Source organism: Cibotium barometz, chromosome 34 (assembly GCF_041138505.1).
Source record: "Cibotium barometz isolate CiBa-2024 chromosome 34, ASM4113850v1, whole genome shotgun sequence".
NCBI classification, from domain to species: domain Eukaryota; kingdom Viridiplantae; phylum Streptophyta; class Polypodiopsida; order Cyatheales; family Cibotiaceae; genus Cibotium; species Cibotium barometz.
The window spans coordinates 14605193-14622188 of record NC_141079.1 but is presented as its reverse complement, the minus strand read 5'-3'; the positions used below and the strand labels follow the sequence as shown (position 1 = coordinate 14622188).

Sequence of the window (16996 nt, the reverse complement as noted above, 5' to 3'; positions counted from 1 at the left end):
TTTGGGATGATCTCCTCCATACTACATCTCCTCAATCTCCCACCAGGCATAATAATAGAATAAATGAGGCAATCTATATCCTCCTCGCCCGGGAGAGCAATGACCTGCAAAGGTATGTCTATCCTCGAAAAAACTCCCAACCAACTCGGATGATAGTCTCCGTGAAAGGTCCTAGAAAGCCACTCATGCGGAATAGTTGCATCAATCTGATCAATACGAATGCGAGAGCCCCTAAGATGCCGAGTGGATGCAACTCTCCGATCCTCCGGAAGACTCTTAAAGGTGACTGTGTATGCGCATCTCTCCCATCCTGACCATTGCATATAACGAGATGCACCAAGTGGCCGACCAGTCTCATCCCTAATGAACTCGTTCCACATAATAGGTTGTCAGTCAGCCTCGTCCAAAGACCTAGGAAGCCTTTGTCACAAAAAATATATCATGCTTCTTCATGCTCTGACAATGGCTGCAATAAGAGGGGAAGATGGTGCCCTAATATCAGCCTCTGTGAACAAAAAACGTGTGCTGGGCATCCAGTCTCTCCCGACCTTGGGTGTACATCTGGAAATCTGAGACAAGAAAAAATCCTTCCAAGGCTCAGTGCCTAGTAGGAAACCTCTGACCACAAGTTTGCAAAGCAACACCCTACACTAAACATCCAAATCCATAATATTCAAGTCCCCCCTCTCTTTTGGGCTGAATAACTGTGAGCCAAGCTACCCTGGCACGAGTGTCTGAGGTGCCATTCAAGGCCGACCAGAGAAAATTGCGGCCACAATTGGCCAATGCACGCACGAGAGAAGCACTAACAAGAGGCAATAAACCAAGCTGAGGCAAGCAAAACCTAATTAGCCACCAAAGCTCTGGAGGCTAAATCTAATCTCTTGGAGCTCCAATGGAGGAGCTTCTTCCGGATACTCACAAGTACCGGAGCAAACTGCTCTGCAGGAGAAATATCAATCCCAACTTGGCATCCCAAATATCTAGCAGTGCATCCTCTGTTGATCCAAGTAAAACCAAGCTCTGCACCCCAATCAACTCTCGGTGAATCACTGACCCAAAAACCAACAAATTTGTGCCAATTAATGAGTGCCCTTGCTGCCAAACAGAACTCCTCTAGTGCTACCCAGAAGGAACATAAGCATATATGTGAAGCCTCCAAAAATAGGGCTATGTCATCAGCTAACTCAACATCAACCAACTCCTCATGACTACGAAGAGGCAACCTCAATCCTAAAATACCAGCAGTGGAGCGGAGAAAACTATGATATATAATAAAGGGGCTAATGGGCAGCCCTGTCGTACTGAGTGAGAAATCTGAAACCGCTCTCCTCGATCACCGCAAGTAAGAACTCTACTGTGGGCATCACGATACATGCATGAAACTCCCTTGATCCATCTCTGAGAGAAGCCCATATGACTAAGAGTACCCTCAAGGAAGTCCCAATCCACTCTATCATAGGCCTTCTCAAAATCCAAGAGCAGAATGGCTAAGGGCTGATTGCTCGCTTTAGCCCATTCAACGGCCTCCCAAAACGAGAAAATGTTATCAAAGATGCTCCTACCGTGTAAGAACCCATTCTGGGTATCATGAATAACATCTTGCAAAATTGGCTGCAATGCTCACTGCCTTAGCAAGAATCTTATAGTAGGCAGTCCCATGTTCTTTCTCTTCTCACTCTCTCTATGTCTGCATATCCATAGCCATGGCACCTGTGTATGAGCCTCCATAGGTGCCTAACCCTAACCCTAGCAGCTCTACACCAACAATTGGTATCAGAGCATACCTTTCCTCCCACCTCTGTGCTCTTACTCGCTTTTGTCCATGCTAAAACTACCGCCTCTGCATACTACAGCAACCCCCTTCGAAGTTTGCATCACCCTCTACTACTGCTGTCCACCTATGCATAGCATCCACTGCAGCATCTGCATAGCTGTACCTCGCCATCAGAGCCTGTAATCTACTGTGCATCAGACAAGTGACGTCACCTACAGCAGCTCCTTCCTCGTCCGTCTTCACCGCCCGTCGTCATGCGTCGTGTCTGCTGCTCAACCAACATCACCTGAGCTCTGGTCCACGTCAGCAGCCCCCCGTGGCTTTCACATAAGGCTTTAAGCCTTAAGCCTTAGAGTAACCCTTAATAAAGCCGTATTATAAAGCTTCATAAAGCCCTATTCGAAGACGGCCCTCTGCTAATCGCCTCGCTCTCTCCAGCTGGCCTCAGTGTGCTCTCAAGGTCAACTCTCAGCCTGTCCTGTGCTTTAGACCTATGTGTGTTGCAGAGATATCAAGGAACTCCTCTGAAAAAGGTATAAAAAGGACTTCAGAGTCAACAATAGCAAGAGTGCAAGAAGAAGCTGGTGCAAGAGAAGCCCTCGTACAAGCTATCTGAAGAGCTGGAAAGATCAGCAAGCACTTGCAGAAATCATCAAGAGGTACAAAAATCAACAGTGGGGCTTTCTGCAGACCGGTTTAACCAAGGCATTAATCTCAAGTTTTTCATCATTTTTAGAAATTGAGGGTGCATTACAAGCATTGAAGGGGTTCAATAGTCTCCTCTCATATCAATTTCAGAAAACCCTAATTTTTTGAAAACCCTAAATTTTTGGAAAACCATAATATTCCAAGATATGTTCTGTTCAGTTATGTGTTGTAACTTGTTCACTGTTCAGATGTGAGTCCTGAGTTGTGAATGTGAGTGACCTAATCCCGTGTGTACTCTCTACCCTTGGGACCCCATAAACTGGCATGAGAAACTAGGCCATAAGCCTAAGATTTATCCTTGATAGAGTTTGAGGTAATCCCTTGAGGGGGATTGTTGGGAAATCAACGTCTTACCTATGTTTATGTGTAAGGCTATTAAAGCCTAGTTCTATGTGTGAAAGGCTACTAAGCGTACATGTGTGTACGTGTGTGTGGGAACAACCCCTAACAGCGTGTGGACACTCATTTAAGTATGTAAGTGTGTGTTTGTGTGTGAACCACCTCTTAGAGGGGTGTGCATGATAACTAGATATTTGTGTGTGTAATGACATAAGCAGTGATGCCAGCAGGCAACCTTTGTAGCCTATAAAGGTTACTGTACTTTCATGGAAAATATCGACAAGGAACCATCACATCTTACAGCCGTGTACTCTCTCTCTAGCATTGTACTTTCTTTTCTCACTCTATCTCTGTCGTCTGCATATCCATAGCCATGGCACCTATGTATGAGCATCCATAGGTGCCTAACCCTAACCCTAGCAGCTCTACACCAACATCTTCAAGACGTGCCAGAGTCAGGCTACATATCTCCAGCACAGAAATTGGACATGGGAGATCATTGCTAGCATCATAGCCTAGCACATCTAGAAGGCTAGATGTACTGAGGCCATGGAGGGCAATTTGATTTATGATACACAGTGCATTTGCAAGATCTAGTGTGATATTATCCACATGCTCATGGCCACTCGGGCCAGGATTTCGGGATCTTCAAAGGCTGCAGAGAAAAAACATGGCCAATTCATGCGAGAATGGAATCATCGCATCTTTTTCACTCTCTCTCATATGGGACCTTACTGGCAGCATAAGGCACCATATTGGCTGCGATTTCCCCCTTGCTTGGTCTGAAATCTCCCTTGTTGTACCCCTCATCATCTCCTAACCATCAACGGTCACAACTAGCATCTAAACTGGGGTTCCCACTAAAGACGTGTGCACCAATGGCTTCTCCTCATAATTGGGGCTGTACAAATGTGCACCTTACATCAATGTGAGATACATGCTAAGAGGCGGGCATTCAACATATACTAACAAAGAAGCCTCCAGAACAATGTGTGGACTTAAAGCACGTCAATTTGGGTAGATACGGTGCAAGGCCAAGTACTTGGGTCTGCCGCAGATGTAGAGAGCTTTTGGCTTTGAAATGCTATGCACCCAAGCTATCACAAGTCAGGATTCGGATGCAGAAAATCCTTTTCTTTACAGGAAACCTACAGGGAGAAACGTAATATGGATGGAACCGAATCCAGCCTGCAATTTCTGTAGGCCATATGGAAGGTTCAAACTTTGAAGGTCTTACTAAAGAATATTGAGCTGCTAACAAAAGATATCCAGTTTGAGGCAGCATCCTTCAGCTTCATCACATGTGCCTCAAGTCAAACAATGAAGATTTTCAGAAGGCATGGGCAAACTTGGTTGCTGCTGCAGGACAGATATGTTGGCCAGAGACCGTCACAATTCCTTTATCTGATTGTATTTCCTGCTTAGTTTGGTAGCTTCTAATACGAAAAATATTTATTGTGTGTGTAGAAGCTAATCTTTGATCAAAAACATGTACCTACAATGGGCATTGCTAGAAGGCTCATTTAGTGACATGGAAGGCATATATTACTTTATGACAATAATTATCTGCCTTTTTAAGGTTGCAAGACCATTCACTCAAGGCATTCTCATTGAGTCCATGATGAGTTTGAACAGCCATCTATAAATTTCAACTTACGCCAAGTGTACATGAAGCGTGCTTTTTCTACCCAGTAATTTCATAAACTATAAGCAGCTAACAAATTCACAAAACCATATAGAGAATTACTAAAAGTGGATTAACACATAATTCGAATGGAAAAGCTTCAAGCGATGACAACACCTTCCAACCAAATAAGAATCTAAAGCAGCAATCAATTTTGAAATTGGAAAAGCCCGAGCGGCAGGCACAATTTGGGAACGAAGTTCTTGAGTCGGTGCATGCAATGACACTGCAAGATTCACCTCTGGAAGATCCACTTTCAACGACAATATTTTGGGAATGATGCCCACCTATCAAAAAAGATCACTAGTAAAAAGTGTATTCCAAGAAATCGCCAAGTAAACTTTATTTAAACCCTCCCTATAATATGCATCCTCCCCCAGAACACCCCACACAAGCACGCTGATAAGAGCGGACAACCAATTTGGCATAAGATCTTTAAGGCCTCCATTTATGTACTGGATCTCATAGACCATCTGGCCTTTCGTACCCGTTAATAGGACTCTCTCTCTCTCTCTCTCTCTCTCTCTCTCTCTCTCTCTCTCGTTGTTGGATTTTTTAATCATGGTTTTCCGTGATTTTCTCACTCCATGGACACATTGCAACAGTTTTTATCTCATACACCCTTACGTCTTTTGTAGACGTTAATGTGTTATGCTCATAGATCTCTCCTAGACACAGGACAAACATGATTAGGTTCCACACTAGGGGTTGTGTAGGCTAGCTCACCACCCAACCATAGGTCTACATCGGCACACCACCCAAGAGCACAAGGGCTAACATGCGCAATGGACGGTGTCCCAGGCCTAGTCATAGGCCTCTATCATCCGGCAACACAATAGAATACAACAATCTACTCAATAGACTCACCCCGCTTATATAGCCACTCTAGACCTATAAATAGCTATAGCTTATGGGATAATACTAATTAACACATTAGGCCATGTAATCAAGCTATTGCACTAATCTTCAAGGTCCCTTAACTTGAGATTGATGTTATTCCTCGATGCAAGGATGTAGGAATGAATCATTGTATCGAGGGTGATAATCATGACAATCGTGCCGACAGTAGTCTGGAAAGTGCATGTTACATATCCGGCATGGAAAGGGTAACCCTGGGATTAGGAGAACACAGGCTAATATGGGCAGCTAAGGTTATTATTAATGAATCCATGTGTACTGGTTATTTATAACAGGATGGTTATTTATAGCAGCAATGGGCACTATGTAAGTGAAACATGGGTTATTATTGGCATAACCTCACTATTGGTCTGACATAGCGGAAGCCTTCATGCCTTAATCGCAGCCCTAATTAGACACGTTCTAGGCAAGTACACGAGGTACCAGACCTAATGGAACACCAATCCTCCACGCATTTCCGGGCATGTACACAGAGACAACGGAAAGCCAAATCCACAGTGTCACATGAGTGGCATCAATCACCTGCATAAAACAGCCACGAACGCCAATCCAATGTATACACATGATGAGAAAGCACGGGTGGACTAGTTGGGTGGCCAAATGGTAGCATCCCCCCTGGCTTCTAAATAGTTGTTTGCGACAGAAAAGCATCCATATACGTCTGAAGCAAGTGCGGGCATTCTCTAAAGAACTCTTCATCTACCCATTTAGCATCAATGGGAGGATAGTTCTTAAACTTCACAAGGTACGCCTGACATGTTTGCCTCCAGTAAGCTTATGTTCCTTGTGATACATAATCAGTTTTGGCTGCAAAATCTCCTCAAGCTCATCCACTTCTTGTGGACCCTGAATGACCGGTTCACTGGGCTCTAGCCCTACATACTTGCGAAAGAGACTGACATGAAAAGATTTGCGTGTGCCAATGATTGACCAATGCCAACCTGAAAGTGACTTCATCGATCTTCTTGATCACTCGAAATGGCCCATAGTACCTGGTTGCAAGTTTAGGATATGCACTATTTGCTAGCCTCTTGCTAGGTCTTGCTTTCTCGAATTCCAACAATACCCAATCATTCTCATTGACATAAAATTGCATTCTATGCATATCGACAACCTTTTTATGTTTATTTTGTGACCTTGCATACCTTGGCAAAGGCAATATCCAAGTCTCTTATATACTCATCAGTCATCTTTGTGCAAAGGATGGGTGGCGAAACCACCTTACCATAAACAATCTCAAACAGGGTCTTTCCCATAGATGCATGCAATGTGTTGTGTATGCATATTCCACAAGCGGTACGTACTTCTCCCAAGAAGACTAACATTTCAGGAGGTCCAACACGTCTAAATTTGCAGCCTCACTTTGGCCATCCGTTTGAAGGTGATAAGCTAATAAGAAGTCTAATTTGTTGCCCATATTATCAAACAAGGCCCGCCAAAAGAGACATGTAGTCGTGGAATCTCTATTCCCTACAATGGACTTCAACATTCCATGATGCTTGAACACTTGTGCAAAATATATCTTAACCATATGCTTATCTTTAATAGTCTTTTTGGCCGGCAAGAAGTGAGCTTGCTTGCTAAACCTGTCCACAATTGCCCAAATAGCATCATTACGCTGTTGGATCTGTGGCAAGTCTATAATAAAATCCATTGTAATACTTCTCATGGCTGCGTGGGAATAGGCAATGGCCAAGGCAACCCTCGTGCCTTTGCAACTATTTGGCTCTCCTAGCTCTATTTTACATGATGGAACACATGCCCAAACACATGGAAAGGTTGTTGAAAGCATGGGAACAGGGATCATGAAGTTGGCTCAGGAAAAAGCACCAGTTTTGGACAAAAGGCAAGAAAAAGCAAAAAGTCAAACTGAGTTGACCGCAAACCAAGGGCACCATTGGAAAAACGAGACTGAGCCGGATCAAAAAGCTAAAAGTCGCTTTTCCAAAAAGCAGCTACTACAGGGCCAAAAAGCAAGGCCCTGAAGCTAGAAAAGCAATAGTTCAAGAACTTTGACAAAAGATGAGTAAAATTTTATTATTATTAAAATATAAAAGCAAAAAGACAAAAGCAAAGCAAAAAACTTAGCTAGAGCTTTTTTGGTAAAAAGCAAGGCTCTCCCCAAGTGTAAAAAAGAACCTTGAGCCTCTCTTTTGGCATCAAGTGTGTGGAGAGCAAGGAGATCATCATCAACATCTTTATCATCATCCTCAACTTCGCCACCCTCTCCATCGATCAGGCCTAGGATCTTCCACAAAGGCTGCCTCCTGCGCCGCCTGTATGCCGCCTTGTGCCTTGTCCCGCCGCCCCCGCCCAACATAGCCTGTGCTGCCACCACCACCGCCTGTGTTGCTCCTTGGCTGCCCTCAGCCTCTCTGCCCAGCAGCGCCGCTAACAGCGCCAACAGCACCGCCCTCAACCGCCAGCGTTTCCACGTGTACACTTCAGCTTTTCGGCAAGAGATTTGACTCCAGATTCATAAATCTGCCATCAAGGTTAAGGGTTTCATCGCGAACTTGGTGTTTGCTTTCTTAAGGATTTTGGACCTGGACTTGGACCCCTAGACCTGGATTTAGGGATCTGGTACTAGCCGGGTGAGAGATTCTTGTGGGTCATCCCTGTGGTGTGCTCGGCATCAGAGATCTCGTTCCTCGATATCGACCTTGACTTGGATATACTACATCGGCAAATTTGTTTGCTTTTGTATTCATTATTATATTGATCCTGGCCAGCATGCCCATGGATTGTTCCCGAATAAATTCCTGAAAGGGGGCGGGGCCTGTTCCGCCCTCAGTGTGGTGTACTGTGCAAAGATCCATAAACCCTTCTCTCTCTTCCCCTCTCTATAATTCAAGAGGGAGGGATTGTACCTGTAACCCTCTTCATTGTATATATATTGGACTGGAATTGATCATTATTCTCCTTATATAAATAATGGTTACTTGGACATGCTCTAGTTTAGGTGGCAACGATGCCCGATCGCCCAAGGAGTAAGATTTGTATTTAGGTGGCAACAATGCTAGATGACCCATTGGACGGCAATGATGACATATATCTTGGACTTCACAGTCGGGAGGTCATTGCGGCCAGATGGCCCAAATGACTGTATCGGATTTCACAGTCACGCGGTCATTGCGCCCAGATGACCGTATTGGATTTCACAATCGGGTGGTCATTGTGACCAGATGGACCACATGACTGAATTGGATTTCACAATCGGGCAGTCATTGTGACCAAATGGCCCAAATGACTATATTGGATTTCATAGTTGGGTGATCAATACGACCAGATGTCCCAGATAACTATTGATGAACTCCCAGGTGGTCCTAGTGACCAAATGGCCTTGAGGATAGTCTAAGCGGTTTCCCTCAGGAGCCAGATAGCTCTGCACGGTTTCTGATGAAACAAAACAAGACAATCCATGAACAGGAGGGTCATTACTTGTACACTGCATACTTATGTATGTTTGAATTTCTTGGACTTTGTGTGCTGTTTTTTATGTGTGGACAATGCTTGGATTTATGGCATGTGATAGTCCGCTCGGCCCCAAACTACCTGGCCAGTACGCGGAATATCCAATAGACACGAATGATGCATACTTGTTTGTTGACTAGCTTTTGTCTACTTTTGCAGGAGGTAAGTATGCATTTATTTTAACTAACACATGTGAAAGGCCATGAAGAAGTACCATCAAGAACAAAGACATTGGTTGTTGCCAGATGAGCAGATGACACCACAAATATAGGAAAGACCAGATTCACAAGCTCACCTGATAGGGCTAGTACTGGGAAATATTTGACACATATGGATGTACTTGATGTACTTGGAACACATGGATATACATGGAACACATGGATATGCTTGGAACACCTGCAGTTCGCAGTTTAGAACAACTGCGATATGAGGGAGGAATCTAACTATTTGGTCCTCCTCGCTCTATTTCACATGATGGAATGCATGCCCGGACACGCAGACAGGTTGATGATAGCATGCAAAAAGGGATCATGAAGTTGGCTCATGAAAAAAGCATGAGTTTTGGACAAAAAGCAAGAAAAAGCAAAAAGTCAAACTAAGTTGAACGCGAGTCAAAGACACCATTGGAAAGAGGAGACTGAGCTGATCAAAAAGCTAAAAATCGCTTTTCCAAAAAGTGGCTCCAGGGCCAAAAATCAAGGCCCTGAAGCTAGAAAAGCAATAATTCAAGATCTTTGGCAAAAGATGAGTAATATTTTATTATTATTAAAATATAAAAGCAAAAAGATAAATGCAAAGCAAAAAGCTTGGCTAGAGCTTTTTTGGCAAAAAGCGAGACACTCCCCAAGTACAAAAAAGAACCTCGAGCCTCTCTTTTGGCATGAAGTGTGTGGACAGCAAGGAGATCATCATCAACATCTTTATCATCCTCCTCAACCTCACCAACCTATCCATCCGCCAGGCCTAGGGCTGTCTTCTGCCAAGGCTGCCTCCTACACCACCTAGTTTCGCCGCCACCTGTGCTGCTCCTTGTTGCCCTTTGCACTTCCCTCAACCTCTACCCAGCACCACCACCACTGCCACCAGTGCTCCCAACACCACCAACAGCGCCGCCCTCAACCGGGCCGGCGTTGCCACGTGTACACTTCAGCTTTTCGGCAAGAGATTTGACTTCAGATTCATAAATCCGCCATCAGGGTTAAGGGATCCATCGCCAACTTGGTGTTTGCTTTCTTGAGGATTTTCTACACATTGGATATTGAGTTTTCTTGGACTTGGAACTTGGAACTTGGAACTTGGATTTGGATTTGGACTTGGATTTGGACTTGGACTTGGACTTGGACTTGGACTTGGACTTGGACTTGGAACTTGGATTTAGACTTAGACTTGGATTTGGATTTAGGATATTGGATCTCGTACTAGCCCGGTGAGAGATTCCTGTAGGTCGTCCCCATAGTGTGCTCGGCATCAAAGATCGCGTACCTCGACATCGACATCGACTCGGATATACTTCATCGGAAAATTTGTTTGCTTTCGTATTCATTGTTGTATTGATCTTGGCCAACATGCCCATGGATTCCCACTCAATGTGGTGTACTGTGCAAAGATCCCTAAACCCTTCTCTCTCTCTCCCACTCTCTCTATATCTTTATCTCTTCGATACGTGGTTGAGTCTATCACGGCATGCCCCGTTGGGCTTACAACCTTTGCCTATCAAATTTCACCTTTTGACAGGAGATACATGCACGTACATGTGCCTCTATGTCCTTCAGTATACCTCGCCAAAAGAAATACCAGTCAATCATGTGCGTAGTAGACATTATGCCTCTATGACCAGCGTATGGAGGAGAATGGCACTCATCCAAAACCTATTGCCTCACATAGGCAACTATCTTTCATAAGATAACCCTCTTTGATCACATACGAGGCATGTGCATGACCAGCCATCAAATCAACCCAAATACTGGCAAAATCAACATCTGTATGATACAAATCACACATGGTAGACCCATGAGAGGCAACCAAGATAGCTGCTACATACGGCCATAGTTCATAACATACGTTTAGCAAGCGCATACGCATTCGGATATGTAAGAATGTTTCGAGTATGTTTCAATCCCGGACCCAGTAACATACGTGGCCAATATAATACCGCATAGAAAGGACGAGATTTAGACAAATAGATACAAATATACATTGTAAACTCAAGCTCTTCAAGTTCCATTATAAAAACTTACAAAGTTACAACTTACATAAATGGTCATTGCGTGGACCGATTTTCGATTAAAAAAACATAGCAACTTTCAAAAAAAGTAAAACCTTACAAAAGCTTTTTTTTTTGTTTAAAAGCAAGTATGAAAGACGAGTTTTAAACGCGTATGTTGCAAACGTTTGCTTCATGAAGCAAACGCGAATGTTATGAACTATGCATACGGCTTTCTGACAATGCATCTGCCACTACATTCTTCTTTCCTAGGGTGTGGAAAATCCGAAAATGAGAAAATTGGCCATCCTCGTATGCTTCTCTGACAATTCACTTTGAGTAAGAAAATGCCTCAAACTTTGTTGATGTCTTCAAAGCAACATCAACTCCAAGAAGGTAATGTTTGTTGGGGTAAAGGCATTATGCCCACCCTTATAGTGTGTACAAGCCCATAAGTTATAGTACATAGTACACTTAGTACTTTTAATGTACTGAGTGCACTATGTGTACTAGTGCAATATACATGTGTGATAGGGGAGTCACACACTCATGCCTCATGAGTTGACTTATCCCCACAACTCTCTCTCTCTCTCTCCCTTGTGCTTCTCTGTGTATGTCTCCCACACATGACCTAACCCTAATTCTTTTTCTCCCACACAACTGGTATCAGAGCTTGTAGAAGAGCTTGACCGATGCAGGGAGATGGCTGGCAATGCCTTTTTCAACCCAAGCCTCAAATAAGGTGTCGTTGAAGGCTTCAGCTCCAAAACTGTGCTGGGTGTAATAGGTGACAGTGAGTGAGGCTGGAGGGGTCCAGTCGGCGGCAACAAGAAGCTGGGCAGCAATCAGGCGTGAGCGAATAAAAAGCCAGCGCATCAACCTTGTAGGTGTCGAGCGTAGGCTGGGCGACAATACAACCGGCTACCTTCGCTAGGCGAAGCGGACGAACAGGCTGGTCCACAAGGCGGGCGTCAACAGGCTGCGTGTAATCGTGGAGTTCTAGCGCTGCTGGCAAAGACGGCGAAGGCAGCATAGCGGGCGTCAAGCGAGGAGGCTGGCGCTAGGCGAGCGAAAACAGGCGAAGGCGGCGGCAACTGGATCGTGAGCAAGCATCTAGCAACTCGCGTTACTTGTACCTGTGCGAGCACGGGGAGGAGAGGTGCTTCCGCCTTGTCAACACGCACCGCGTGATCGTGAAGAAGCGGAGCAAGCTGCGTGGCCGCCTCACCTACCTTCTCTCGCTCACGTTGGTCCTCGCCCTCTCCTACTCCATCTCCTTCTGTTGGACTGCAGTGGGTGATCTTAACCTATGGACTCGTTAGCCTCGTGCTTCAATGGAATGCTGTAGAAGAAGCAACAAGCAGGAGCAACAGCATCAACATCAACAAGAAGTGCCCCCCCCCTTTTTCTCCTGCAACAACTAAAATTCAGCCTGCAGATCAGAGAAATTCAAAAAATTACAAGGTATTTTGCTTCAATTTTTTTTTGGGATTTGCAATTGAGCAAGTACAATCAACAATTGAGCAGGTACAGGTGCCCAATTGCTCAATTTTTGAGCAAAATTGACAAAATTGGGTGACATTGGTCACAATCAGGATCAATTTGCAGGAAATTGGTCACAATCAGGATCAATTTGCAGGAAATTGGATGTTGAAATTTGGGGCTTTTGATGTAATTGTGCAATTAAGCACTCATACATGCTGTATGATGTGAGAAATCGCACATTTGGGCAAAATTGCAGCAAATTGCAGTGCAAATCAAGGGGCTTTTGTGCCGATTTGGTTGATTTGCATGCAGGCAATCGCATTTGATGCTGTGGATAATGTGTTGATGCCTTACAAGCACTCAATGTGCCTGTAAATCAAGGGGGTTTCATGTATTTGATGTATATGTGGCCAGGGGGAAGCATCGTGAACACTCTGGATGCCTTCATGTGCGTCAATGTACCATGTATGATCAAAAATTGATCTTAAATCAAGGGGCTTTTCAAGTTTGTATGCTTGTTGAGCTTGGCAAAGCAGCAGGCAAGACATTTATGCCTTGAATCCTCAAAAATCAGCTTGCAGTCAAGGGGCTTTTGCCCAATTTCTGTTCGGGACTGTTGTATGCAGTGTACGGGACTGTAAAAGTCTGATTTTCACTCATTTGGACAGCCAGGAGAGCATTTATTGCTAGTGTACCTGCTGGTACAGATTTGGCACAGCTTTGTGCAAGTTTTGGCATGGCTGTACACTGTTTTGAGTGACCAAAAGGTTCAATTTCAGCTGCTGTACTTGCCGGTACAGGTTTGGTACATCATTGGTGAGCACTTGGTACTGCTGTACAGTACTTTGGAAGGGCAACAGAGCACATTTAAGGTGCTGTCCAAAATCTGCAGCAACCAGATTTTGGTGATTTCATCACATAAAGTGGGAGAAACGTTGCATTTGTGCTTCCGCAGTGGGAGATAAAGCTTGGGAGAACAACTGTGAGCACTTTGTGTGCTTTTGGTGCAGTGTTTGCACATTTTGCAGGGAGTCAGGCATTGACAGGTTGCATATTGCTATGGCAACCACAGGTGAGAGCTCTTCATTGCTTCACATCAAGAAGCTTGAAGGCTCGCATAACTATGATATTTGGCAAACCCAGTGCTACAATGTGTTGCTCCAGAAAAAGCAGCACAAGCCTATCAAAGAAAGGGGTATGATGCCCGCTTCTCTTACTGCTGAAGAGTGGGAAGATATGGATGAGCTGGCAAGATCTACTATCATGTTGTCTGTGTCAGACTCTTTACTTTTCAGCATTCGTGAAGAGAAGACAGCGTGGGGAATGTGGCAGAGATTGCAGGACTTGTATGCCCAACAAAGTGCCTCAAGCAAAGTGTATTGGTTGAAGAAACTCATAGGTCTTCAGATGAAGGAAGGGGCGTCTATGACAGCCCATCTAAATGAGTTTAATGGTATTGTCAGCCAGGTCATTAATCAAAAGTTGGCAATGGACGATGAGTTCAAAGCCACTTTTCTGTTATGCACTTTGCCAGAGAGTTGGGACACATTCAGGACAGCCACTAGCAATTCGAATGCTATGCTGTCATATGCAGATGTTGAGGGTGCTCTTCTTCAAGAAGAGATGAACAGGAAAAACAACTCTGTTGGAAAGTCCAATGCAATGAATGCACGTGGGAGATCCCAGCAAAGGGGAAAAAGCCAAGAACGGGGAAGGAGCAAGTCTCGCTCCAAAAAGGATTTGGAATGCCATTATTGTGGCAAGAAGGGACACATTAAAAAGCAATGCTACAAATGGAAAAATGATCAAAAAGAAAAGGGAAAAGGCAAAGACAAAGAGAAAGATGAAGCCAAAGATGTAAAGCCAAAGGGCAAAAGTGGAGTCAAGATTGAAGAAATCAATGTGTCACATGCAGGTGGCAGTGAGGATGAGGTCCTATTTACGTCTTCACTTGATGCCCATTCACTTCTTACAGGTGGTCATGGTATGCACTCATGGATCATTGATTCAGGTGCCTCCTTTCATGTCACAGGTTGCAAAGACTTGTTTGTCAGGTATACTGCTGGCAATGAAGGAGTGGTTTATTTGGGTGATAACCATGCATGCAAGATTCTTGGCAGAGGTGATGTGAGGCTTGTATTTTCAGATGGCTCACAGCTTATGCTCCATGATGTCAGGCATGTGCCTGAGATCAAGAAGAATCTGCTTTCTACTGGACAGCTTGATGATGCTGATTATGTTACCACATTTGGTCGTGGAAAGTGGAAGATTTCTAAGGGCTCACTGGTTGTTGCCAGAGGCTCTAAGGTGGACACTCTTTATTTCATGCATGCAGGTGTTTGTCACCATGCTAATGTAAATGCAACCGAGCTGCCGGAAATTTCTATGTGGCATAGCCGGTTGGGACACATGAGTGTCAAGGGAATGGAGCAATTGTCTCGTTTGGGTTACTTGCCTTCTCTAAAGTTTTCAAGTTTTCAGTTTTGTGAGCATTGTATATATGGTAGGCAACTACAGTGCCCCCACAAGAAAGCTCTTGGACAGAAAGATGCTCAGTTAGAGCTTGTGCATACAGATGTATGTGAGATGCCTCAGCTTTCTTTGGGAGGGGCAAAATACTTTGTGTCTTTTATTGATGATGCCACACGCAAGGTGTGGGTCTATCCTCTTCGTTTGAAGAGTGATACATTCTCAGTGTTTCAGAAGTCTGTTGCTCTTGTTGAGAATCAAACTGGCAAAACACTGAAGGCTTTGCGTTCCGACAATGGTGGAGAGTATATGTCCAAACAGTTTCAGGACTTTTGTGATGCTAAAGGCATCAAGAGGGAGCTCTCTACTCCTTATGATCCTCCACAAAACGGGACAGCAGAGAGGATGAACAGGACCATACAGGAGAAGGTCCGTTCTATGTTGTCACATGCTGCATTACCTCATGGTTTTTGGGCTGAAGCTGTTATGACAGCCGTTCACCTTATAAACAGGTCACCTAACACGAGGCTTGGTGGGAAAGTGCCAGAGGAAGTATGGACAGGGAAGCCTCCGTCATACAAGCACTTGAGAGTGTTTGGTTGCGTTGCGTACGTGCACATACCATAGTTTCCAGAAACGGCGTTTCTGGACCACCGAATTCCACGTTTCGGAAACGTTTCCAGAAACGGAAACGGCGTTTCCAAGTTTTAATTTTTCCAGGGTTTAGAAACCCGCGTGCTCTCTTTCGCCGGCATTTTGCGCCTTCTTTCCGCCGCCTGTTTGGAGCTGCTCTACCCATCTACCTTGCCCTCTACTCCTCTACCTCCACATCAGCCCTCTACCACGCCCTCTACTTGAGCAAAGATGTATTTTTCAAGCTTTTGTAATGTTTTTATTAATTATATATGTATGTATTAAACCCTAAAACCGAAACTCCGTTTCCCCGTTTCTTCCCGAAGGCCGAAACTCCGAAACCCCGTTTCCCGCCGTGCTCCGCACCCCCGTTTCACAAATGCACATACGCAGGGAAATGCGCACCAAACTTGATCCTAAGTCTCACAAATGCATATTCCTAGGATATGGTGACAGAGGTGAAATGGGGTATAGACTTTGGGATCCCGTGAACAGAAAGATCATACGCAGCAATGATGTCATTTTTGATGAAACATGCATGTATAAGGAGCCTGCAAGGCAACAGGAGCCTGGCAGAGTCATCTTTGATGATGATGGACATCATGGACAACAACAAAGGGCTGTAAATCAGCCATTACAGCAGGAAAACCAGCCCTTAAATGGTGCTGAAAATGGTCCAAATGGACAGCCAGAGATGGCAGAAGATATCTCTATGGATATACCACAGTTAGAAGAAATACCTGGCATGATTTTTCAGCCTTATGGCATGGAACAAGAGCCACCAATGGGTGATATGCAGGCTGGACAGCAACCTGCAAATGATGGTCATTGGGTACGGAGGTCCACTAGACCCTCCAGAGCCCCTGACAGGTTTGTTCCAGGGGTTGACTACTTGATGCTCACTGACTGTGGGGAGCCCTCATGTTATAAGGAGGCTTTACAGAGGGCAGACAAAGCTCTATGGGAGCGTGCCATGAAGTCAGAGATGGATTCTCTGCATAAAAATGGAACTTGGAAGTTGGTGCATTTGCCTGCAGGCAAGAAGGTTTTGCCATGCAAGTGGGTATACAGGCTCAAAGTTGCATCAGATGCAAAGCCAAGATACAAAGCCAGGTTAGTGGCTAAGGGCTTCAAGCAAGAATATGGTGTGGACTTTGAGGAGATCTTCTCTCCAGTGGTCAAAATGACCACACTTAGAGCTGTGTTAGCTTTGGTTGCGCATGATGATCTGGACTTGATTCAGATGGATGTGAAGACTGCTTTTCTTCACGGTGATCTCCATGAGGAGATATATATGCAGCAGCCA

At 44.6% G+C, this 16996-nt stretch overlaps 1 protein-coding gene across 10 annotated transcripts in view; it reads right to left on the bottom strand.

Annotated features, from left to right (window-relative positions):
* LOC147618735 (Radical SAM superfamily protein) overlaps nt 1–16996 on the bottom strand; it is a 107967-nt gene that overhangs the window by 26427 nt on the left and 64544 nt on the right. For 6 of the 10 annotated variants that reach the window (XM_086773783.1, XM_086773787.1, XM_086773785.1 and 3 more), the window contains one exon: nt 4626–4795. In XM_086773783.1, the coding sequence (XP_086629909.1) occupies nt 4626–4795 (170 nt within the window). The remainder of the gene's footprint in view (nt 1–4625; nt 4796–16996) is intronic. The other 4 variants (XR_015261954.1, XR_015261953.1, XR_015261955.1 and 1 more) reach the window with 1 other exon arrangement.